This window comes from Ornithodoros turicata, chromosome 2, assembly GCF_037126465.1.
Source record: "Ornithodoros turicata isolate Travis chromosome 2, ASM3712646v1, whole genome shotgun sequence".
In the NCBI taxonomy this organism is placed as follows: domain Eukaryota; kingdom Metazoa; phylum Arthropoda; class Arachnida; order Ixodida; family Argasidae; genus Ornithodoros; species Ornithodoros turicata.
The window spans coordinates 90,676,410-90,702,341 of NC_088202.1; the positions used below are offsets into that span (position 1 = coordinate 90,676,410).

General features: G+C 46.3%; 1 protein-coding gene across 7 annotated transcripts; it reads left to right on the forward strand.

Moving 5' to 3' along the window:
- Positions 1-472: 472 nt before the first annotated feature.
- On the forward strand, positions 473-25,293 carry LOC135385764 (AN1-type zinc finger protein 5-like). Of its 7 annotated transcripts, none has more exons than XM_064615269.1 (8): positions 535-550; positions 9,943-10,016; positions 11,533-11,717; positions 11,820-12,027; positions 12,125-12,160; positions 14,001-14,128; positions 17,337-17,487; positions 24,027-25,293. In XM_064615269.1, exons 4-8 carry the CDS (start codon positions 11,874-11,876, stop codon positions 24,173-24,175), a joined length of 618 nt encoding a protein of 205 aa, XP_064471339.1. In that variant the 5' UTR covers positions 535-550; positions 9,943-10,016; positions 11,533-11,717; positions 11,820-11,873; the 3' UTR covers positions 24,176-25,293. The 7 variants fall into 7 exon arrangements, with proteins under 7 accessions (XP_064471340.1, XP_064471336.1, XP_064471339.1 ...); XM_064615268.1 differs by lacking the exon at positions 535-550 and adding an exon at positions 9,595-9,787; XM_064615266.1 differs by lacking the exon at positions 11,533-11,717 and having other exon boundaries at positions 526-550.
- Positions 25,294-25,932: the final 639 nt, after the last annotated feature.

Genomic DNA, 25,932 nt, shown 5'->3' on the forward strand with positions numbered 1-25,932 from the left:
AGAAATTATAATTACCTGTCAAATTCGTTCATACACCGCCGTTCCTTCGTTAGCCGTTCCTTCGTGTTCTGTACTAATTCGATGCTTGCTTCGGTTCTGTTGTTCTGTCATTCTGGGTACCCAATGGTGCTCATACAGTTCCTAAACGTTTAACTATGTATGTCCGACTAGCACGCAGCGCCTTCCAATGGCTGTAAGAGGCGAAATCACGGGCGGGCATGGTGGCTTTCGCTAAAAACTCCCACCACGTCTGTCTTCAGAACAGCGTATTATGCGACAGACAAATCAGAAAGCCTTTTTCCAGGGAGACTTCGAACAAGTGAATTACCTTGTTCGGTGTCTCCAGGAAAATCGAAACCTTCCAGAGCAGTGATATAGCCACAGCGTCATCATTTATGGCATGATACGAACCACGTTTGGTGTGATCACGTGTACTAAATATCATGGCGCGAGCCCTTTGAAAGCGCGCAGTTCTCAAGCGAAGCCCGTAGTAACAACGGGCTATAAATTATGGCCCAGAATGACGGGGGACCTGGGAAAAAATTGAAAGGTAAGAAACCTGTATACACACTTGGGGGGTGGGGGGGGGGGGCTCATTGCTGCGTATTTCGCCTCGACAAACATGCTAGTTGCGACGAAGCTTGGTGTACAGCTGGTGTTGTTACACTGACAACCCCCAGCTGTCAGTAGCAGCAGCGTATACGGTGTTTTGTTTTCCTAGAAAACCTGTTGTTGTGAGTGAGCGCCGCGTCCATTGCGACGGGCAATGTGTGTCTGTCTAGGGATTCATCTATTGAACATTACGTTCAGCCAAACCGTCACGAGGACACGACAGTCACCACAACGCTGACGGTGTTGTGGTGTCTGCCGTGTCCTTGTTACCGGCTTGGCTGAACGTAACCTGCAATGGATCATTACTAACTATACCGCCTGGCAGCAAATGAATTTACCTTGTTCTTCTCACACACCTCAGCCCCCCAAAAAAGGCAAATATATCGATATGGGACATCGATATGGGAATCATTTCCTTGCGAATGAGGACTTACACTAGGACAACAGCAGCGCAGCAATTCATAACCAGCATGTCATGTATTACACAATAGAAAAGCAGGACTGGCAAAAAGCAATTACTTTTCACTGTCCTGCTTTTCTGTCGCGTAATTAATCTTCCGCGTAATAGTGGAAGTTCTCATTCTGAAGCAAATGATTCCCCTCTCACGTTATTACACCCAGCTGGCTTGCCTTATACTTCTTTCTGTGATACCGTCATCCCTCGCCCAGGTTTTCGCAGGCTTGACACCTTTGCATTTTCAAATTCAGACATTCGAATACGCGAGCCACCCAGCGCTACACCCTAGCCCCCCCCTTCCCCCCGTCCAATACACACATTTTCATACCTTCCATAAAGCAAGGCTTTTCATTCAGAGTGTCTGTAGCCTCTGGCTGCCCGTCATACTTCGCCAACGCCAATAGCGTACGTGCCATGTCAGGGATTTAGAAGAATTTGGCGCGAAATCTCTCTTGTTTCCACTTCCTATGCATAAGAAATTTTCTTCCTCTAATGCATATTCGACTTTTCTTGCTCACGTCCAAGCGACGTTCCAGGCGACGTCCAGGCGACGTCATTTTGACGTCGTTGAGTCTTTGGCAGCCCATAACAGCATGGTTGGCACTTGTAAAAATATTCCTGCTCCAACTTTGTTAGCCGTTTTAAAGGGACAGCCACGTCATGTTCGCATCCGGTTTCAGTTTTACGATGACGTAGGCACGAGCTACGGCATCTTGGCGGATGTCGTAAGGGTGTGCGACCGAGATAAGGATGATAAGGAACAAGTTTAGCCTGGTGGTTTGATTGTTTAACGGAACAAAGACCAAAAGCTACCGACAATATCGTCACGGCGCTGGGATATAAAAATAAGTCGCACAAGTAAACGCAGCAAAAATGATACAAGCACAAGGGAGAAGTGACAGACAACTGAAACAGAGCAAGCCCCCAACTAGAGGTTTAAGTATTATTGACACAAACAGACTTTAAATACCAGTTTCTCTTTATGACATCATTGGTAAGTCATAGGCAGGAATTTTCAACAATCTAATCTCGCCTAGCACTTAGGAACTGCCGCTCTTCTTTTAAATGAATGAAATGTGGGTGCTTATCGTTGTTCAAAAAGACAATAGGAGCCAATCTCAGAAATCAAATTGAAAGAGAAATTTATGAAGCTTATTTGGATAAAGTGAAAAGGGGCTAACTGTGGGCTTCACGATCCTCCTGCTCCAAGCGGAAGTTGGCCTCGGGACGCCTCTGCAGGGTTCTTGATAGTCTTTCTTTTATCGGTCTTTTACCCCTGTGACATCTGCGATAGCCCGTGCTTGATTCCCAACTGGAACCGGATACGCGCATGTGGTTAACTTTTCTTATTTCCAAAAAGAACTAGGGTGCGTTGCTGAAATGAAATTTTCTGTCAAATTGCCACCACGAGATAAATCTCGTGTCTTCAGAATCTTACCGAATCGATATCATTGCAATCTCCGTGTTTCCCACTGTGTTGTTTCACTATATGTGAAGTGGAAGTATTGTAAACTTCATTTCTGGTTTTGAGAAGTATGACATCATATAGGGTGCGCAATCAGCACTGCCTCCGGCAACATTGATCCAAAAGACCATTGGAGTCCATTGGAAAAGTTGGAACGAAAGTCCATTTCTGTCACCTCGCCACAGCTGCTGGCAGGCTTCCAACGTTGGGCGAGAAGCGGAGTCGGTCGTGCTGTTGCCAGGAGGGAGACGCCAACTCTTGATGGCGTCACCTACTCTTGGAGAATTCGAAACTATGAAGTTTTGTGGCTTCTTTCTAAAGTTCGTGCAAGCAGGTAGTGCTCACTAACGGCATTTCTACGAGGGCGGCTCAGCAGTTCACCTAAATAACTTATTGGCGAACAATGAAAACGAATATTCTGGGAAACAACGTAGCATTTTTCTACGTAGTCCCCCTACTTTTAAATGTATGTGCGCCATCGTGTGCGGAACCGTCTGTATTCCAGCAGAGAAGAAGTCTTTTGGGCGGGTACCAGCCATACATCACCGCTTTTCACAACGCCGGATGCAAACATATGGCAGCAGCCAAGATCCTCCTAGAGGCGTCCAAAGATGTAATAGTCCGATGGCGCAAGGTCAGGGGAATATGGGGGATGTAGAAGGCAATAGACCTCTCCCTGTTTGTAAACAAATGACGTCATAGCGTTCAACAGCGCCACCAATTTGGTAGAGTTGAACTACGCTCGAAGCTAGAGGCGAACAAAGGTCGCCCCGAAAGTCACGGTCTTGAGGGGATTACCATGGTCCCTGAAAGGGATGCGACCTTCGGTCCTACTTTTCTTTCAGTAGGAGGCAGCGAACAAGTGTCCATTCGTGGAACCTAGCCCTCCCCTTCCGATTTGTTTCGGTTTCAGTCTGTCTACCAACGTCACGATGACGTTTCTCGGGTAGAGGCTTATTAACTTGAATATTGCAAATGGCTGAAGTCATACGAGACGTGTGCGGGCGGGCGTTGTCATGTTGGACCAGAACCCCCTTGCTGGGCAGTCCACGGCGTTTTGTTCTTGAAGCGGGCTTCAGGTGTGTCACTAGCTGATCACAATATGATCTGCCGTTCTGTGTATGCCCCCTAGGCATATAGTGCTCAGCGCTGGTACCCTTCTGATCCCCCAAAAAAGCGTCGAGAGGACTTTCCCCGCAGTCGCCTGACTTCGAAACTTCTTCGGTTTCGGTGACGAGCTTTGGCACCCTTCTGTGCTTGCTCGTTTCCTCTCTGGTTGGAAGTATGCACATATATTTCATCACCAGTGACTACGCGACTCAAAAATTCCTCCCCTCCTCCTTCATGGCATCTGAGAAGCGCTGTACAAGCGTCGACACGGTGTTTCACAGATTTCTTATGTAAGGCTCCCGAGATCCCATATTGAAGACGCCTTTGCATGCTGCACCTTCTCCCGTACGATAAAATCGGCCCACCCCGCACTCGCACCCAATAACTCGGCCAGCTCTTTGACACTGATGTTTTGATGAATAAGGTCACCTACGGCACCAACAGTTCCGGCCGTTACTGTGCGGACGGCCTATAGTCGTGGCAATAGTCGAGCACGTTCGTCTCGCCTCTTGCCAAACTTACGCACCCATTACGCTTGTTGTAGTGATATGCAGGCACCCGGGTGTATGTCGATGGGTTTCACCCCTTCACTCATAAGAAAACGGATGACCGACAGTTTGTCGTCCCTGGGAAACATGAAGCCGGACAGTCATTTTTAATCCGTTGTCGCGTGCTTGCATGTGCCCACGCGGAGGTCGCAAAACAGAACATACAGCAAGAGCATTAAGTGCGTATGAGAGTAATAAGAGCCCGAAATTTCAATGTCGAAGTTTCAGGGTTATTTATTGAGTCACCTTCGTGTTTTGTGTAGTGAGTCTTTGAGCGAGATTGACCTCTGTTACGAAATAAAGATATATTTTTAGTCCGTAGCGGAACTTTAACCATCTCCACATATATCAGCTTTACTCTCATAGGCGACTGTAGACTCTCCCTTAGGAGTTATGACATCCATAATTCGCTTCCTATACGGGTATTTGCCTGCAGCACTCTTTCCAGTGAAATGATAAGAAAAGTTTCCTGGGAGGGTATGCCCCCCCCCCCCCCCCCCCCACCACCACCACCACCAAAAAAAGAAAATACTCGGTGAACATATTCTGATATTCATCGATAACAATTCTTCAACGTCAGTGTTGTTATGTCGTCTTGTGCAACTTGCAATCCCAATTCTTTTTGAATTTTGTGACCACAACGAGGTTCCCTCTTGAGACCTCGGAGACGTTCAGAACCAGTTATGTCCTTTCGATACCGTTTCAAGATCACAACGACTCGTTGTATTCCGGTACACAACTGCCCGTACAGCAGGGCGTCGAACCGAAACGTTTTTCGTTCCGGTTTTCGTTTCGGTTCGAAGAAAACGGTTCAGTTCCGGTTCAGCTCCAGAGTAAAAAATAACGGTTTCACATCGGTTCAAAGCGGTTCAGTTTCTCATGGTGTAAGGAGAATTGACTGCAGCGAAAATAACCCCGTTTATTCTATCCAATATATCAAACAGGGAGACGGGGAGGGAAAGGGCGAGGTTACATAGGTAGAGAAAAACTACGAGCCCGTCTTGCACTCTGGTACATTGTTGTGATGTGAGGTTGTTGTGGTGTTGTGATGCGACGCGCACAAATAAGTACAATGTAGTTGACCTAAGTAACAGCGAGTCGTCCAGTATTTCCAGGGGAAGGGCGCCTTTGATCCGAGAGAATGAATTTCAGAGTTTCCTACCGATTGATGCCATGTACTGTGCACTTGAGCTCTTGCGGTATGTGCTGGTGAGGTCCAAGTACTTCAATTTGCCGCTTGAACCAAAATCCGAAAGCAAATTACAAAACGGATAAATAAAGAAAACAGAAGGCGCGCGCCTCTCTGATGGGCGGATTACGTGACGTCACGGGCTGGCATGTCACGGCTGGCAGCCGAAGGAATCAGCTTTTCTGACCAGCGAGATTGAAAGCTCTCTTGCGCACCAGATGGCGCACTGCTCTCGTACTGGTACTTTTCAGAGCCGTATATTAAAAGGGAGTCTGGCCATTAATGGGTCATGCCTATACCTGAAGCTCCACCCACTTTTTCAGCTTTCCGACCAATGAAGTCTTGAAATATGGGGCGCTATCAATCAGCCTATCCTCACTATTTGCCCCCCTATCCAACATGGGCAGCGCCATTTTGGGTGGCAAGTGGATTGGATGGGATTGAAATGGATACCTCTCGCAATCTGCAAAAGTAGTGGATTGTTGGTGCAAATTTGATAAGCGCCACCTAGGGAGCGTAAGGCACGTTGGGAATTGTCGTCTGCTTCCGTCGTTGCACCGCTGCCGTCAGAACCACCTGCTGGGACACATTCTGTTGTCGGTATGATTTTTAAACAAATCTACATGAATAGTTGGAATATAAGAGGCAATAATGTTTATATCCATGAAATCCCGCTGTTAAAAATAAGATCGTACAGCACAGCGCCGTTTTTGTTATGATTTCCTTGTGATCGCCGTGTTCACTAGGCCTAACACCGGCGACAAAACGTATTATTTTCAGTTAGATATTGATGGATGAGCATAAGTTGAAACTGATTTCCGAGAAATTTATATTAGGATGTACATTTGCAGCATGAAATCAGGTTAGTCTGTGGAAATTTTTTGTCACGAAATCCCCGCTTCACTGTGTTTGTTTTCGTCGCCATTTTGGGTGGCAGTATGGTGTCATGGCGACCCCCTTGGTAAAAAGCAAACCAATCAGAGGAGCGAAACTGTGATTGACAGGTCGAGCCTCTTTTTGTGACTCCTCCCAATGGCCAGACTCCCTTTTAATATACGGCTCTGGTACTTTTCAGAGCTCTGGTAATTTTTGTCCAAACATGTGTCCCGAGGCTTGTAGTCCTAATTGCTACTCCTCCTGACTTTTTTGAGCCCTTTGATCCCACTGAGTAGCGGAGAAAGCGTTCGGAAGGCGATGAATGGACGTCTACTACAGTTTGACCGCATCATAGTAATGGTATAGGCCGATCGGTGAATGGTTCGAACGAATGAAACAAACAATGATTGCATATGTACTAATTATTACAAATTATATTGCAAATATATCAGAGTTTGACAAAATGTAATCCTCCGAAGTGACGATCGTGCAAGTCACGATCAAATAGTTGTCGCAACCTAGAGCGACGAATAACTGTGCAAAATAATTAAGGGGCTGAATACTGACAGAACGAAACCGAAACTAAACGGGAAATCACGCGGAGACAAAAACTAGATAGATTTGTGTATCTTGTAATGAGAATACATTACTCATTACTCTGCCCATAACGTAGTGCATTCCTTGAATTACGAAGATAAGCAATCATATTAAAAGCCCATTACTGCCAAATTCGGTATTGCTCTACTCGCGATATCCCGCCCCCCCCCCCCCCCCCCCCTGGACAAAACCTGTCGCGACTCATAGCAAAATGGGCACGCGCCTGTAAGTGACAAACGCCAAATGTTATTCTAACATTATGCATATATACCTTATGGATATCCACTCGCACCGCAGAGACGTGCGGTTAAACCCGCATACTATCCGCGCGGATTCCAACACGTTGCATTTCATCTATGTTTTATTTCTATCTGCAAACCAGGATGTCGCGCGGGTCCGCGGACATAACAGCACCCGCGCACACCTCTACCCAATGTGCTGAGACACACCAGAAGCCCACACAAGGTACATGCACATCTACCTTTGCCCTTTGCTCTCTATCTACGAGGGCTCCATATGTGGCGCCATCTATGTGCGAAAAAATATATGAAGAAATATATGAAGAAATATATATGCTGTGATGTTTTTTTTTTTTGCAAACCTTCTTTGAGGGTCTTTGGTGGATACGAGCCACGGGCTCTCAATACTCTGCCCACGTACGCACTGCAAGCAATCAGGGATTTTACCCCTCCCCAGATGGGCAGTACGCCCCCTGGTGAATTGCAGCTCCCTCCCCTCTTAAATTTATGAGATTGCCCAACACAGCCCGGCGACCAATACATATACCCATATAAACATGTGATCAGAAACATATACGCCCCCCCCCCCCCCCCCCCCCCCCTCTGTGGTTGCATTTCCGGGAAATCACTGCAAGCCACCAGCGTTGTGGACGTTTATATGCTTAGGAAGAGTCGCGGGAAGAGTCCATTTTGCCGCCCGGGATAGTGTGGGATGCGCATCGTATGAAAACTTTCATCCCAGTGTGCATTACAAATTATAATACATAAGAATTAATTGTGAAGTACCAGGACACGTTACTGTAATAATAATAATAATGTTTTATTGGTGCCCAAAAACGGTCATGACGACCCTAATGTTGGTGCACTCAAATACAATGCAGTGCACTACAAACAGACACAATATATATATAAATACAATAATACAATTTGCGAATACAGACAATATGCACTAACAGCAAGACACGATCTATGCAATAAGAAAAAAACTGTACATGCAAAAAATAAATGTACATGACTTGAATTGAAAACAAGAAAAGAGCGCACGCGCATTGTAACTTGAGAAACCCATACAATCCCACGACAACAAAAGGGAAATTATCAGAAAAAATATCAAAGAAATGAAAGTTCCGAAAAATGAGAATACATATTGTGCCTAAATGATGTACATGATGATGAAAAAATATCTAGAGATGAAGGAAGCGAGTTAAATAAAATTTGGCACCGTGTAAGAGGATCACTGATCCTCTTACACGGAACCCCCCAACGTTCTATGTCAACCACTGCTGTCCTAAGTTAGGACAGCAGTGGTTGACATAGAACGTTGGGGGGTTCCGCAGAGCAGCACGTGGGAGACAAAAATTTAGGCGGCATAACAGAAAAGGAGAATCATTGTCATTGCCACTCAGTTATGCATGACTGGCAACAAGTGGTCGATTTGACACAAGTCACAATCATAAGGGTTCCAGTGCGTGTTTTTGTGTTTATACACGGCTTCTTTCTTTCGTGGGTAGCCACTCTCCGCGCGCAAAATGCCAATGAGTACATACTTTCACACGCGTTACATCTATGTGAACGCTGCAAAATTAGTAACCAATCGAAGTCTTAGTGAATCGTTTTCGAGCAAACGGTTCGCGAACGGTTCAGCCCACTGCCCAATCAGAGCGTTTGAGCGAAAGCGACTCAAAGTCATCAGTAATACTAATAAACCGGGGAACCAAGCAGTGTGAGCGGGATTCCCCACGGTGATAAGACACATTCAAATAAAATCGGTCTGAGAAAGTGGATCATGCACGCATTACATTCATGCATTTGAGGCAACAGTCATAACAATAACTTGGTGAAAAAAAAAAAGTTAAAAAGAAAAGAGATACCGTGCAAGACCTCCAACTCGGTGACATCATCGTTTCGTCACCTGCTGTGTCGCACATTTTATTTCGTAGCTGTGTATGAGTTTCCCAATCTTGTGGAAAAAATACATAAAGTTGACGTGTGAGCCTTCCTGAAGTAATTTCCTTTCTCTTTGTAAGTTGTATCCGCCGCCGCTTGTTCTGTCGTTTTGATTTTCTTACAATTGTGACACCACTCCACTCACTGCGCAGTTCAAAGCTGAAATAACCATTGGTGGGCACTGAGCAACGAAAATTTTTGGGCAACTCCGTCTGCCGATGTCAACGCACGTTCGTCGTGGTACGTAGCTTGCGTCAGCTGTTTTTTCAACATTGCGCAATGACGCTTTCACGGGAAAACACCTCGTGCCAGCCGCCTGGCTCTAAAAACAGGCTCCCTATCCTACCGCATTTTCAGTGTTCGTGCGTTTGCATGGTGCACAGGTAGTACGAGTTAAACCATACAAATGCTCAAAAATACATTGCCTTTACACGCCAATACAGAATTCGTAGGAATAAAACTATCTGTCCTTTCACCAAGCAATTTTCATGACCGTCACCGGAAAATTGATTGACGTCACGCAGGAAGTGAGGCAGAGGTCAAACGACAGCGGCCAATCAAACGCCTTGGTTTTGGTCACATGACGCATTTCTTCTGTGTGATTGTGGCAATCTGCTGCTCATCGCCACAAGCTGAACCTTCTCTGTTCAAGTGTGAGGCGTCAGGAGTCCCAATACGTGTCGTTTCTAATGGATAGCTGTGACCCTCCGAACGTTGAAACTGAAAAGTGACGTTTTCATCTTCCCTGTGAGTCATAGACTTGTTCAACTCCAAAATTGCAATAGCAACAGCCTCATTTCAAATACGTGGTGGACGCCATTTTCTCTTCTTTCTTGTGCTGGACGTGGATTTTTCCTCCCTGTACTGAACTGTCCTAGCTGAAATCATCGTTACTATTGTAGTGGAACATTACACAACCATTGGATTGGCGTGAAGAAGCGACACAAGTCGGATATCTGTTGGGAAATCATCAAAGGTGAGCGCTTTTGTAATCAGCTGGAGGTTAAAAGTGAGGCCTAAGATTTATATACGCCCAGGGGATTATCAGTGGGCGACTGCAAGATATATACTGCCTCTTACTGAATGCTGGTGGCGTTCAGATTTATCTGTATTCACATTACAGTCACAAAATGGTTGGCAGAGAGCTTTCGTAAGGCATCAAACGAGGCCAGCATGCTTTGTAGATGTCGTAGGCCTATTACGCACGATTTCTGCGAACCTGATAGCAGCAAGGTTGTCATTGCACAGTTTCTTTTTCGAGATGTAAGTCTCAAATCATTTTGCGTAACTCTCGGCCAAAGTTTCTCCTAGCCCGCTTATTTCGCAATCTGTCCCGTTACTTGCTCGTTCGATGGCCTCGAGGAAGTGAAGCTCTGCTAGAGACTAATTTCTTGCGGGTACATACCGGTTGCACACTCATTTCGTGTTTTCCCACCTCCTGTGGTCCTACTTGCCTTCGGTTTTGCGATCTTGCACACTGAATTCTCGCGGGACCCACTTTTTTTGTTTCGTCCGTGAACATGCCATTCCTCGCTGTTTTTACAATTCTTTATGTACGATGTGAACATCAGATATCGGGGGAGCGGGTGCTGAGACTCTTACCACTGCACGATAACTAACCAGCGTTCTGGAAAAGTACTAGGCGTTCAGTAGAAATTTAGGCGTCTGCCTGCAGGTGATTTGCAGCCGCGGAGCCTTGGGTCCACATGTTCACTATCTGCTCAGCAAACATGCCAGTATCCGCTGTTAATTCATTGCCTGCATGCTTAGGACGCTCTTTTCACGCGTTCTGTCGTTGATTATTTTATCTTTTTGCGCTTTGCAAAGAGGAGCAATTGGGGTCAGTGAGTGGATGAACGATCGCCTTGACCGTGTGGAAGAGCATTGTAGCTGATCGGGGACCTTGATGTCACTGCAGTATCTCGTTGATCGTTTGTGAGAGTAGCAACGTTGCAGCGGCCGTTCGCTGAAACTGTTTCAGTGTTATTACTCACTATAGCAGCGTTAGATAAGGCGTTCGACGCCAAAAAACAGATAACAGAGGGCGTCCCAGAATCTTGTAAAGTACGTAGGATATTATCCCAACGAGCGTTTCTGCCCTAGGCTGTGCTTTTGCTGTGCTTGAACTGGGGTAAATTACTCGAGTGAATAGATATGCGGAATAGCATTGGGTGGTTGTGTAAAGGACGCTAGTAATGTGTCACAAATTTTTTCAATTTGTCACATCTATGTTCTTCGTTTTATGCTTCAGAGAACTGAATGCTGTGTGGAATTACATGTTGTATGATGTGACTGTGTACAGAATTTTGCAAATGGGACAGCGGCTCCAGAAATCTGTTTTGCACCTCTGCACCATGAACGTCGAAGATGGTTCACTTTATTGCTAACTGAGAACTCTCATGTAGGACACAATACAAATTCATCTGCATAGTCACATGTTGCTCACTGTATCTTTAGGTATCGTGCACCTCTGATGAGTCTTTACTCTTCAGGTGAAGACCCATACTTGTGGATACGCACACGTTGCTTCGGAGCAACTGACTATCGCGCAAGAGCTCACCCTTGGCTCGTTCTTGATGGGCATAGTAATATAGAATACTTGACTGCCGCACTGTGACCATTGCTCACAAAATTTTGTCTGCGTTTGTGTACAGTGGGTCTTAAATATGGATTCCAGGTGTGTATTTTTTGGAAACTCTGCTGGTTCATTTGGGCTGTTTGTGCATCTGCTTGAGACCACGTCCTGAGGGAGCAGCTTTTTCTTTCTTCCATGGTGCAGGATTTGAGGCCCCTGGGTCCCCTGTCAGGACGTGAGTAGTGGCCAGAAGGAGGCATGGAGCGGGACACAAATCAGATGTCACAGAATGGAGCCCTGTGTCGCTCGGGCTGTGGCTTTTATGGCAGCCCTGCCACGGATGGGCTATGCTCCCAGTGCTATAAGGATGCCCTCAAGCGAAAACAGACGGCCGGCCGCGGCAGCCCCACAGGTAGGCCCTTGCCTCCTTGCTTGCTTGCTTCCTTCCTTCCCTTCATCCCCTCCCTCTGGACTGTCTTTGTTCAAGCTGCGTTTCTTTGTTCTATTAGCTTCTGCTCTGCTGCAGAACTGGTATGCTGATTTTGGTACGTATAGCCTCCTCTGGTAGATGCCAGGCATTGTGTAAGCATCCAATTGCTTGTACTGCTAAGTGCATAGGCATACTCTTTTCTGGAGCTTTTCTCCACACTCCAGTGTTCTTCTAAAAGGCTCAGATGCTCGTGCCACGTTATGAATATGTTATTGTCCATTTGAGTGTGGACGCCGCCATTTTTGGAAAGCAGTCGTAAAACACCAGTGTCAGGAATGAAAGCAGTGACTACCATAGATGTAACATATTATACCTTTGCATCTAATTAAGTGATTCTGGTGAGATTGTCACCAACTCAAACACGCGATCTACTCATGCCAGTCTTTTTGGGTATCACAGGAGTTGAACACACTGTTTTCTTCCAGAGCCATTGTGGCAACTTAACACAGTAAATGCGTCTGTGCATATCTACCTGGGTAACTCAGGTAGCACTGCATTTTTGTGTCATTTTCCGTATTCAAAATTGGAATCTCTCTCACGAATGGCTGTCTGACAAGAGTTTGCTTCGTCTGCTGCTGTACACCGTGGTACTGGAACATAGCTAAAGCACGACCTGCTTGAACTCCCTGCCTAGTGCGATTTTCGTGTGAGTGTGTTTGATAAGATTTGCAAAATGTAGCTGGAACGATTATCTCCTGCTTCAGATTCATTTCTTGTCAGTTCCAGGTCGGTTTGGCAGTATAAAATAAAATTGTGGCTCAGTCTGGCAAAAAATAATGGTTTATAGCAGGTTTTTGTTCGACTTCAGCGGTGGTTCGCGTCCATGCTCCGTGATCACTTTCTCCACCTTTCCTGTTAATCCTGTACTGATGTATGATATCAAGAAAATATGAAACATCACCTTTTTTTCTTTAGATGTGGCACACTTAGTAGTAGTGGACCTCATTACTAAGCTCATAATGCAGCTTACACAGAACATGACATGTTTTTGGCATATTCTTCAGTGGCTGGGGGCCGCAACACTGTCTGCATAACAGCATTGTATCACCTTCTTGTGTCTTCTCATTTTGTCATATTCCTCCTTGTATCCATCTTCAGTGTAATCCCCATAACCTTTTCCAACATTTACCAGGGCTTGGTGCAATGCAGATCTGCTCTATCTGTCTCACTGGGCATTGCAATGTGTAAGGCAGAATGGAAGGTTGTGATATCAAGTGTCGCATTGGGAAGGAAATCGCTGCCTACAGTGGAGAGGATTTTTTTGGCTTTGGTTGGGTGGGCTAGAGTTTACTGCTTTATAGATGTATATGCGTGTGAATAGGTTTATCAGTTGTCATTGTGACACAACAAGGCAATAGTACATGTGGGTAAAATTGATAATGAGAGCAGTAAGGTCTTCTTGATAGGAGTTAAGAGAAGTCAGCCATCATATTAGGCTATGTGCTACCTTTCTGGCTTATTTATTGTGTCTTGTAAAGTTAAATCTGCTCTGTACTGCCATACTTGATGCACAGTAATTGGCAAGCATTAAATATACTTGCTGATGTACCACTCTCACAAAGGTCAATTTCGTGTGACTGAAGCTGGTTGGAGCACTCGCTGCTACTTTTGTGTTCCGAACCAGGGGTTCCCAACTAAGGACCCAAAAAATTCCCTGATTCCGTGGAGATAGTCGTAAGTTTCTGTGAACCTGATAGTGCAAAGCAGTAGGTTCCTTGAAGTTGTGCTAGCATGATCATGGGCTCCCTCAAAGTTGAGGACTGCTGCATCAAACCATAGCCAGACATGTTTTGACTATGTGTCTATATGGTGGGATCAACATGGCGTAGTTAAGTACGGGTGTTGTCACTGACCACTAAGGGTTCCACCATAAATAATTTTGCTGCTGCTTTCAGCTACTGCGTCATCCAGCGAGAGTGCCTCTTCCAGCAGCCGACCAGTGTCTGATACTGCCTTGAACACAGCCAACCCAACAGTTCCCCCTGTTGTTGCCAGTACCTCCCAAGATGATGCTCCGAGCGAAGTAAGCTTTTCTGACATACATATAGTGTAACCTGCTAGTAGTTCTGGAACTACAGCTCATAACGCAGAAGTTGCAAGAGCTTCCTGTGGAAGGATAACACATTTGGTGATACAGTCGACACTTGTTTATTTGACACTTAGCAGTCTCCAGGGCAAGTGTCTGAATAGCGGGTGTTACGGATAAATGGAACTCAAGATCAGACAAGCCATCAGTTGTCAACAAAGCCTACGCTTTTCTTAATAAACATATCCCCCCCATGTTTATTTCGGGGGACATGGGAACTGTTCGTCGTCATCCATGTCAAATTCAGCCCCTGTAAGCTCTTTCTGACGAGATTAGCTTGACAAAAACTTTATTATTTTGCACGAAAAATGCCTGAGACGTTCCCTATGTACTTCGCTCATGCCCAAGGGTCACAACACTGGGTTTGTCACCGTCATTGGATTCATGCTGGTCATCAGTGAAAGCGACATCTTCATCCCTAATTCCAGCGCAGTCGTCATCATGCCAGTCAATGTTGCCACACCCCCGAAACTGTGGTGTCACCACAGCTGTTGAACATACGAGCCGTGTCTGGAAAGTAAGAATACAAATGCCAGCACGAGTACAGAAAATTTTTATTTGACGATTCCTGAACTCTGAGGTACTCTCGCAACACTTCATTTTTCGTCATATTTGCCGCCATTTTCTGAGCACTTGTTCAGCCTCAGGAACCAGCTTTTGGGTCATAAAGTCTCCTGGCTGCTGTGTAAATCACGTCATGACTTTTTGTGTCAACTGGTTGTTATCCGCGAACTGTCTCCCAGAGAGATGTTTCATCTGGGGAAGAAATAGGTGAAAATCACTCGGAGCCAAGGCCGGGCTATACGGGGGATGCTCCAAAACCTCTCACATGAATCTTGTCAGAAGCGACATGGTGACTCGCACGGTGTGGACCCAAACGTTATCATGAAGCAGGCGTACGCCAGTTGTCAACAGTCTCCTCTGTTTGTTTTGAATGAACTGCCGTAGCTGTTCCAAGGTTTCACAGTATGCGGCGGCATTAATTGTTGTTCCCGGAGGCATGAAGTCAACGAGGAGACAGTGGCCATCAATTTCTTCATTGAAATTGAAGTTCTGAACTTGTGTTGTTTCAGAGAATGTGTATGACGCCATTTCAGTGATTGTTGTTCGGATTCAGACGTGTGGTGGAAGACCCATGTTTCTTCACTGGTCACTGTTGAGACCAGAAATTGGTCATCTTCCTGTGTGTAGTGTGAGAGAGCCCAACGCGTAACCCATCCTCTTCGTCTTGTGCTAGTTGGTCAGCATCTTGGGCACCCATCTTGCACACAACTTCTTATGCTCTAATTCCTCAGTTGCGGCTTCATGAATCACCGTCTTGGACACTTCGGGAACCAGTTCATGCAATTCCCTTACGGTTACACGCCTATTTGAACGAATTTCATCTTCGATTTCACGAAGAACATCATTAGTGAGGACAGACGGCCTCCCGCTTCTTTTTTGGTCATGGACATCCGTTCTTCCTTCCAAGAATTGATGGCACCACTTCGCCACATTGTGCCGATTCATAACTTCACCATAAACAGCACAAATCTCTCTGCGGATGTCCGTTGGTGTTTTGCCTCTTGCATGCAGAAATCGTATTACGGATCGCACCTCACATTTGGCGGGATACTCCATCAGTGCGGACATTTTCAAAGCATCATACCCGCCAAAGCGGTTGCGGAGAACTGCAAACCGGAGGGGTGAGGGAAGCATAATGTTCAAGGATTACAGCAGTGCTGCCACCTCTCAGCTGGCTTCGTTACTTAGCTGCTGGCACGGACTGTATTCTTACTTTCCGGACACTCCTCGTAGTTTTGGCATCAGATTGGAGCTCTGCAAGTGTACGGGTTTCATCACTCATCTGTAGTGTAGTGGGCTAGACTGGTCAGTGTACGATAACGCATAGAAAGGGAAAGGTGAAAATTCCTTCAGATTGTTGCATCCGCTTGACGAAATGTAGGTCTCACGTTGTCTGACTCAACACCGGATAAGTGAATTTGGTTCCTGGAAAATTTTGGTGTCCGGAAGCTGAATCCTGGATAAATGAAGGCAAATTGCATGGACTGTATATGTCTGCTGATGTCATATGCGAAGCTATAGGTGCAGAAACATGATTTAGTAGTGTCTCTTTGGTCACCAGTTGTTGAGACTGAGACAGAGCACCAGAATAAGTGACTAAATACTCAATGGCCATGCCAGTCTGCTAAAGAAATATACCACGTGTTCCTGCGCTAGTTATGTGGCGTGAAGTCGTGCACCATAAAAGTGGCGCATTGTGTTGATGCAGCTGCTAGATGCTGAACATGATTATTGTACAAAGTGTCTCAAAGAGATGGACCTAATTTCAAACCACTATATTTCACATGGGCAAAATTTTACAGCCACACAAAAAATTACCAGAAACTTAGTGAGTCGTCAGAACGGAACCTTGAGCCTGAGGACGAAAACGATCTGTTGTGTGATGCATCCCCAACAGCTTGTGACCATTTTTATCAGCTTAGTGGGTCATCAAGTTTTACTAAGGATTTCATAAAAGCTCTATGTGCACCCAACCTGCTGCATGGACAGCATTGAGACCATTGTTGAATATGTCTCAAATGTCTCTCGCAGTGTCTTCCACTGAAGTCACCGCTGCCACGGTTCCGTTTTTGATGTCTTCCATATTAGTCGCCTGTTGTGGCACACAAACACAGTCTTTGATGTATTCCCACTAGAAAGGGCTGCAGGGTGTAATGTCTGTGGGTCTTGAAGGCAAAGAATGCAGCAGCAAGTCGTGAGGTCCCCTGTGAGCTATCCAACATTGAGGCAGTGTCATTCAGAAAATAATGAACCTGGCAGTGTGGCGATGCTCTGTCTTGCTGAAACATGAAGTCATTGAAATCCTCATTGAGTTGTAGGAAAGGCCAGTTCTGCAGCATTCCCAGATAGGCTTGCCCCGAAACTGTTTCCCTTAAAAAAAAAAAGTACGGGTCGGCAACCTTTGTCATAGAAGCGGCACAAAACACAGTGTAAACTCTATGCCTGCCCTTTCACGTGGTAAGAGTATCATGGGCGATTCGTGGTTGCAGTGATATAGCAGCTTCAAATCGGGTCCACCTTTTTGAAATGCCCTGTACTTCTGGAAGTCCACTTATTATAGTGTTTTGTTTCCTCCACCTAGAAAACGGGAGTCCAGCCTGAAGCACGTGAAACAACCTCAAAGTCCACAGAGAGTGTGGTTTCGGACACAGGCAGCCAACAAGATGACCAGAAAGACCAAAAGAAAAAGAAGAATCGGTGTCAAATGTGCCGCAAGAAGGTTGGCCTCACTGGTACGTGTCTCTTTGGAGCATCCTTTCTGCTACAACTATTTCTTGCTGTATTTCACGTGTGAGCTCTACAGTATGTGTGATACACTGCTTTGCCGATACTTGTCATAAAGATTAGGTTGCGTGCGTCAAGGAGAGATATGGTATTCATATTCAGGCCCAACAACATTTGTGCTGGGATGGCAAAAATAACCACATTGCAAAATGAGGTACAACTGTATCTGAAAGGCCGTCTGAGTAACATGTCTGGTAGGCACAAATTTAATTATGAAGGATGAAAGTCATTGAAAAGGTTAGCCAGCTGTAGGGATCGAAGGGATCTTGTTCAATAAATTTAATAATGTACTTTATGACAAACAACAAGGAGTTACAGCTGTGCAGCATAAATCTTGTGTGCTGCCTTTTTTAAGCATAAATAGTAACTGTGCTTGTCTGAGGAGTGTGACACTTGATACAGTGCAATCCCGTTAATTCGAAATCTCTTAATTTCACCTTCTGGATAATTCGAACTGACGCCCGGGTCCCAGCAAAGCCATGTGTATTTCAACGGCGGAAATCGCCCGGTGGTTTGAACATATGAACGTGTGCACCAATTTATTCGAACAATTTGCAGGGCCGCGTCCGACAACGCATCGGCTCTGACGTGCCGGCCTCACACTGGTGGGCGCACTGCTGGCGTGTTGAGGACACCTTTACTTATTAAATGCTTACTTTACTTATTACGTACAAGTCCATTTCTCATAAAAGCGATACTTCTGCTAGACGAAAGGAACAAATCACCGTAGCGGTGTGCGCAAACTTGACCGGCGCATAGCCCAGCCGCTTAATTGTAGTCTGCAAAGCAAGCAAGCCTTGCTGTTTTAAGGGGATCAAGACTTCCTGTCAACTACATAGCTAAAAAATTCAGCAATTTTATATTTTCTGGAATTGGGTTGACAATATTCGCGTTCGCGATTGGGTTGGGCTTAACATCGCAGACAACGTTTATAGAGTCGTGGCTGAAGAAACGAACGCAAGTGCGTATTCGATTATTTTCTATCCTGAGCTGTTTTGATGCTTCCCTTCGAGTTTGAATTAACGGGATTGCACAGAATCCTCTGTTTCCATATGGGGGCACGGAGAAAGACTGCTAGGAGGTGAAACTTCACTGTCTCCCACGACCAGAGAATGTACGAGGAGCAGCTTCGGCCTGCAGAGCCATCTGTTGCATGAGGACACAAATCGGGAAGCTTGCAGTCACTCGATGCTGTTGTTTGCCCGGCTCTGTCAGCATCACTTTGCTCGACGCCGTTGGCTCGGTGGTTTGCGTTTGTGTCTCCCAGTGCCTTCAGCTCGTGTTGAGCTTTAGGACGATCGAGCAACGTGCACTCCCTGCGGCGACACAGTCTAAGCTCAAAAACTCTTCTGCTGTCATCGCATTCTCGTCTGCCCAACAGAGCTGACAGAACAGAATTGTTTCCCATAGATTGCGCTGACCCAGCGGTGCTATGTACTGTAAATCTCGGTTATAACAGCCCCACTTATAACGAATCTTCGGTTATAACGAATGCCTCACGAACGACCGTCAAAATTTGTATTGAGTCTATGGAAATTGCCCCCGCCTATTATGAACGAATTGCTGGGGAGCCTTCGGTTACTGCGACCGAAAGAGCTCCCTCGACCACTGGAGAAGGCGAGCGTGCGACGTCAGACGCCCGCGGATTTGTCAGGCGCCGCTTGCACGTGACCTCGCTTTGCAGCCAATGCGCTGTCACCATCAGCGCGCGTTGCACGTGCACCCGTTTGGCCGATGATTAAGGCGTCATGGATGCAGGTGAAGCGGGAAACTTTGCGAAACTGCTTCAGAAAAGCTGGATTTGTTCATCAGGCACTGGCTACAGACGCCGATCGTGAAGTGGACTTTGGTGTGCGTGATACCGACACAGAACTTTGGGACAGAGCAACGGCTGCGAATCTGACTGACGGCTGTCAGTCTTTCGAGAAGTTCGCGACAGCAGATGACGACGCACAGGCCGTCGCGGACTTCAGTGATTCGGACATCATTGCCGACGCCAAACGAACTTTCCGATGACGATGATGATGACAGTGTCTTCCCCTCCTTACATTTTAACTACAGCGGAGGCACTCAAGTACGTTGCTTCGCTCCGCGATTTTGTGTACGCGAAGGCACTCGCCGCGGCCCACCTGGACCACCTTGATGACTTAGAAAACGCCGTGATCTCCGCAACTGTGTATAAACAGGTGCCATTAACGATGTATTTTCAATGAACAGCATACATGACTCATGTTTCTTACACTGCTGGCCTTTTGGATCAAATTTTTTGTCCATTCCATTTATAGCAAACTTCGGATATAATGAACGGGTTGCGCGCGACCGTCGAGTTCGTTATAACCGAGATTTACTGTAATTGGCACATGTGATGCATACAGTTAAACCTCCCTATAGCGAACTCTCCATGCTGCGAATTTCTCTATTTAGCGAACTTTTTCAAATGCTTGTACATTTGTCCCATTGAAGCCCATGTATTTGGGTTTTCCGTACAGCGAAGTGCGTTTGCCCGTGTTCTCTGTGTTACGAAGTTCCGCGCGCGCTGAACACCGCTCCGATTCTCGGAAATAGTGCGACGTTCTGAACTTTCTGGAATTCAGGGCCATCCGGGGTGCCGGACGCATCATATCCAGGTTGCTCCTTGTGTTGGAGAAGCCTGTACAAAGGAGAGGTGGTGAAAGGAGGACGCCGGGGGTTCAGTGACCGGTGCAACCGGCGTGCGCAACCAGCGTTCGACGAATGAGAAGGAAGGAGGCCCCCTCCTCTCTTCCTACAGTTTACACCCGCCGGTCAGTTGTCACTTTTGATTCCGCGTGCGAGTGGGTGAAGTGGACGCCATGGCAATCGTGCTCAAGCGGAAATCGTTGTCCGTAGATGCCAAGGTGCACGTCATCAACGCAGTCGCCAAAGGTGAAAAGAAAAAGGACGTAGCTGCGAGGTTCGGTATCCCGGCGAATTCTTTGTCAACGATCCTGAAGGGCAAAGAGAACATCCTTGCAGCCGTCGCAGCGGGGACCAGCACCACGAGGAAGAGGCTGAAGGTTGCACATTATGACGACGTCGACAAAGCAACGTTCACCTGGTTCATGGAGATGCTTGCCTCGCGTGTTCCACTCACCGGTGCTATCGTGCAATGTCAGGCTGTCAACTTCGCGAACATGCTTGGATGCGACGACTTCAAGGCCAGCAGCGGCTGGATAGAGAAATTCAAGAAAAGACACGCGATTGTCTGCAGAGTTCTGTGTGCCGAATCTCTTTCTGCCGACGTTGTTGGGGCTGCCACGTGGCAGGAAGAAGAACTGAAAGGAATCCTGGAGAAATACCAGCCTAAAGACATCTACAACGCAGATGAGACCGCCTTGTTTTACCAAATGATGCCTGGACGCACTCTGACCCGGAAGGGACGCCGTTGTGAAGGTGGGACTCAAAGTAAGCAATGGTTTTCCGTCCTTTTCTGTGTGAACATGGACAGCAGCGACAAGCGGCTTCCCCTCGTAATCGGACGGAGCCAGAACCCTTACTGCTTTCGAGGAAGGAAGGTCCCGGTGATGTACGCCGCCAACCAAAAGGCGTGGATGTCGTGAGCAATTTTCAGTGAGTGGCTCCGGGACTTTGACCGTGAAATGGAAAAGCAGGGCCGGCATGTGTGCCTTCTGCTCGACAACTGCTCAGCGCACCATGTCGACCTCCATCTGACGAATGTGGAGCTGCGATTTTTTCCACCGAACTGGACATCGCTGATCCAGCCACTGGATCAAGGCATTATAAGGAGTGTTAAGTGCGCCTATCGCGCACGTGTAGTGGACCGACTGCTGCTGGACATTCGATTCGGCAGAGAATCGAAAGTGGACGCCATCCAAGCCGTGGAGATGCTTGCAGCGAGCTGGTCTGCAACCAAACGCGAGGTCATCACAAACTGCTTCAGGAAGGCGGGGTTTGAGAGGACTGATGAGGCAGAAGACACCCCATGTGCTGACGTGGAGGAAGCTGAGCCCAGCGTTCTGGAAGACACTTCAGACGCGCTCGCTGTGCTCCAGCGATGGGAAGAACTTCGAGAACAAGGTGGGGTGCCGGATGATGTTGCACTGGAGGACTTTTTGAACGCCGACTCAACGGCAGTATGCACAGAGGAGCTTACTGAGGCCGACATCGTCGCCGGTCTGCGTCAGGATACACACGAGGACAGCGAGAGCGACACTGAAGAGGACATATGTGTGCCATCTGTTAGGGAGGCGCTCGACTCTATTGTCGTGCTTCGACGATACGCGCCATTGAACAAGGACCAGGAGGGCGCTCTGGCAGCGCTGGCAAACTATGAACGGTCTGTGACACCGACATTCTTCAAGACCGTGCAAAAGCGAGTAACTGACTATTTCTGTGCCAAATAAATTGCTTCTTTCTCTTCCATAGTCTTGTTTTTCGTGCGTTATATTCCCGGGAACTTCAGGCTACTGAACTGTAGTAACAACAACCGAAATTTAGCTAACGTTCTCTATAACGAAGTTCTCCATATAGCGAAGTTTTGCGATGTGTTTACAGACTTCGTTACATAGAGGTTTAACTGTATTGTCATGACAAACAACCTTCACGTTTCTCAGTAAGTTAACATCCGTAGAAGCTGCCTCACGACTCGTGAAGGGCACTGCTTTTCCCATAGCATTCCATGCAAAAGCGCAAAACAGGACAGCACCGCTGAGTGTTACTGCCTTCCTGTCTGTCGTGTAGTGCCCCCAACCACCTTTTTTTTTTTTAGTTTCCCAATGTGACGTTCTCTGGTCGTGTGCCCACGCATGCTTCCATGGGGGAGTTTCACCTCCTAGCCTTCTTTCTCCGTGCATGAATATAAATAAACGTAAAACCCGGAGACACATGAGCCCATACATTTTTTTAGCAAGATCTTCCCAGTGGACCTTGTGATGTGCTGACGATACAACAAAATTTATAACAAATATAACAAAGTTTCGATATTCAACCAGAATTTAACCAAACTGTAGGCCTCACACGAATGTTCAGAATGTTCGTTCGCAATCTACCAAAGCCGCGACTGTGATGAAGCGTACCGCGGTTTCGCGTTTGGCTGAGGCGGACTTTAATGGCGGCTGCACACAATCGTGTGCTGGTTTCGGTTTCAGTTACCGAACGTGTAGAGACTCATTCGTAGACGAATTCTCTAAAGCTTCGTGCGCCGCTTTGCAGCTGTTCTACTATTCATGTTCGTCGCTGTTACCGCAGCGGACAAATTCCAGCGCGCTGCCCGCAACAGCTTTGTAACTTTAGATATCAATTTTTTAATACGAATTGAGTACTGCAGATATTTGATTCATATTCGAATATTCGCACACCTCTAGTAAAAACTGTAATGGGTGGGTTTGTGTCCCGCCACCAGCACTGGACTTTTCGTCAACTACCATCATGATGTCATTCCTTTGGCGTTGGTGGGGCCTAAATGTTGTGTTCGTCTTAATTGTTTGTTCAGCCTCTGCAATCGTCGGTAGGACTGTGTCAGACTACGAAAAAAACAGCGACAAGAAAGGGGACTTGCTCTGTTTTGTGCTCTGTCATTGAGAATGTCACACTGGTGAGATAGCACCAACATCATCTCAGCGAGAGACAGGCTATTGTGGTGTGAAATATTCTGTTGGCAAACACATCAACAAAAGGTGTTTTAAGACGTGGCAAATTTTGTGCGGCGGAGGATACACACCCTTGCAAATTTCTTGTGATGGAGATGGGTGGCTTCGCTGACATAGACATCCAGGCAACGTTTTCCGCAATTTTTCGTGTGCGTCGTCATGTTGGCTTTCAGTGTGTTTTCTTTGGTTTGTTGATCTTTCATTGGAATAGACATAATATCGCAGCTAATCAAAGGAGACTGACCTATTGTATGGAATGTAGCTATGTTGACGTACTGCAGAAGAGATTTAAAAGAGAAAGCTTGGTGCAGCTTTGTCAGTATAGAGTTCGAAGTAAAGTATCAGTGCTGTTGCTTGATGTTCCTGGCATCCTTGATGCTGAAAGTGGGAGGGAGGGGGTGCCTGATGACAATGACGACTGGCTGTGTCTGTTTATGTGAGTCTTTTGATGTGACAGGAGACCGAAACAAGAACATACGACAAAATATGTTCAAAATGCACTTTTGTCTGAGCAGTGTGACACAACTATAAACAGAACGGCAGTGTGACAGCGGCTTTATAGCGCAGCCTGTTCTCTAACTATGACAGCATTTCTTCAGTTCTGCCATATACTGTCTGTGTGTAGTATTTTGAAGCCAAGTGTGGAAAAACTGAGAGGTCACAGTTGACGAAACATTAGTATTCATGCTCTCAGCGTTTATGTAGTATTCATGCTTTCTGTGTACATTTATGAACAATGATGGTTATGATGTCCAGCATATGGTGATAGTTGCCCGTTGTGTATCAGTCCTTGTTCAATAACTGTTCCAAATTTTCAATTTTTTGTGCTTCTTCACCATTAGGTTTCTTCCTTCACGCAGGTTTTCTGTGCCGCTGCGGAGGCCTCTTCTGCAGCCTCCATAGATACTCGAATGAGCACAGCTGCACGTTCGATTACAAGGAACTGGGTGCTCAGGAAATTCGAAAGAACAATCCCCTTGTAGTGGGTGACAAGATCCAGAAGATTTGAGAGCTGCAACCCATAGGACTTGAGCAGGGAGGAGTGCAGGTGGCAAAATTGCTCTCCACGTATAGTTGTCTGCTCCTCCTCTTGTGGGGGAAGGAGGAGTGACCTTTTCTTCGTTTTTGCTTGTTTCATGTTCTCATCCATTTCATGGTTTTAACGGGAGAAAAATGACAGCGAAGTAGGTGCATTAAATACAAGGAAAATTCTCTTTAGCATTTTTTTCCCCTGTAATGTGATTTTCCTTTGCCGGGACGTGTTTTGTGTGTGTGTGTGTGTGTGTGCATGAAAGAGCGTGTGCAGCGTAAAAATGACAAACCTCGTGCGTGGGGACGTCTCTCTCTTCCCCAGCCTTCGTCTGAACTCTGGGCATGTGAACTTTGAGCGGTTGCCCGAGGATGTACGCAGTGTCTCATTTTTCGGAGCACCTCTTTCGGTCTTTGTAGTGCGTGTTGCCAATGAGGTACATCCCACAGCAAAGTTTTGGAATGGCTGACTGACACCCATAAATTATGCAAGGATGTGTGAAAATTATGTACCACTCGGAAAGGTACCCAGAAAGGTTGCTATCCTGACTACGTGAGTACCGAAGAACATTGTCAGCAGCTTTTACGTTAAATATTACTAGCAGGTCTTTGCACCCTGTGTGCATCCAGAGAACCTAGCATAGTTCTTTATGTTGCTGATGGTCAGTAGGGAGGCAGTGCAGCTTTTAGTTCTTGCTCCCGTGAGTGGTTGCTATTTTTGGCTCCGGGCTGAACGTAAACTGGGCAAAAATGACCTGCCAGGACTCTAGGCCCCGTTTGACGTTATTCTCTGTAGTCAAAAGTTGCTTAGTTACCCAAGTGTGGTATGGGTGTTCTTTTCTCTTTATGGCAAGTTGCAATTTTTTCATGAGAGTTGCCTCGTATTGAGTGGAGGTTTGTGGACAGTGTGACCATGCAGCCTAAACATTGTGTGTGTGTGTGTGTGTTTCAAAAGGACATTCACATGGGTATTGGTGAAAGTGCGATAACTGTCCAAGTCAAACCCTTTTTTATAGTAATAGGCAGTGGTTATTTGAATTATGCTTGCAAGCCACTTTGTATTATATCTTCCTGTACAAATAAAAAGTTACGAAATCACTTGCTGCAATCTTGCGTACTGCTAAAAGTGACGCTGCATGGTTTTTGCTTGAGCAATGGCACCTTTGGGACTTCTGCAGGCGTACATTTCATTTGTTCTTGTACAATATTCCTTACATCATATTCGTATACTGTTTACTTGAAGAGGCATCCTTGGTGTTCGGAGCCTCATCAGGGAGTGTTCCAACCATTTTGGTTCCTGGTTTGCACATTTTGCCTCAGTGGGTTGTCTTACGATCACCAGTGTTGAGCCGCATGATATTGCAGCGATACCTGGACCTGCTGCTGAAGTATTCGACTGGAGAGTTTTAAGCTACAACAGCTTATTAGGGCTGTGCAAATATTTGAATTTTTTTTAGAGTGGTGAAGCAAATGATTGTGTATCTGATGTGAATTCCGAAACAAATGTCTCTCTCAAACCGGTGGCAGTAGGTTGCCTGGATACCTCTGTGCAGATGGAGCTAGTATTGAGGCACCCTGGATGGCTGTATATATCACTCTGAGAAAGGGCACTCCACAGTTCATGGGTTCTGCGGTGCTTTCGATTACTGGTATTCGGCTTGGTGAAAGTAGACATCTGGGGTAGTGTATACGTATATACACCTGTCTTTAAACCTGTGGATTTTCAACATGGTCACA

What these genes read in the sequence shown, in the direction of transcription:
- LOC135385764 (XM_064615270.1), top strand. Translation starts at nt 11,874, where the DNA reads ATGGAGCGGGACACAAATCAGATGTCACAGAATGGAGCCCTGTGTCGC. An exon ending in CGGCCGCGGCAGCCCCACAG is followed by an intron (nt 12,028 to 12,124) that starts GTAGGCCCTTGC and finishes TTGTTCTATTAG; the next exon opens with CTTCTGCTCTGCTGCAGAAC. An exon ending in GAACTGGTATGCTGATTTTG is followed by an intron (nt 12,161 to 14,000) that starts GTACGTATAGCC and finishes TGCTGCTTTCAG; the next exon opens with CTACTGCGTCATCCAGCGAG.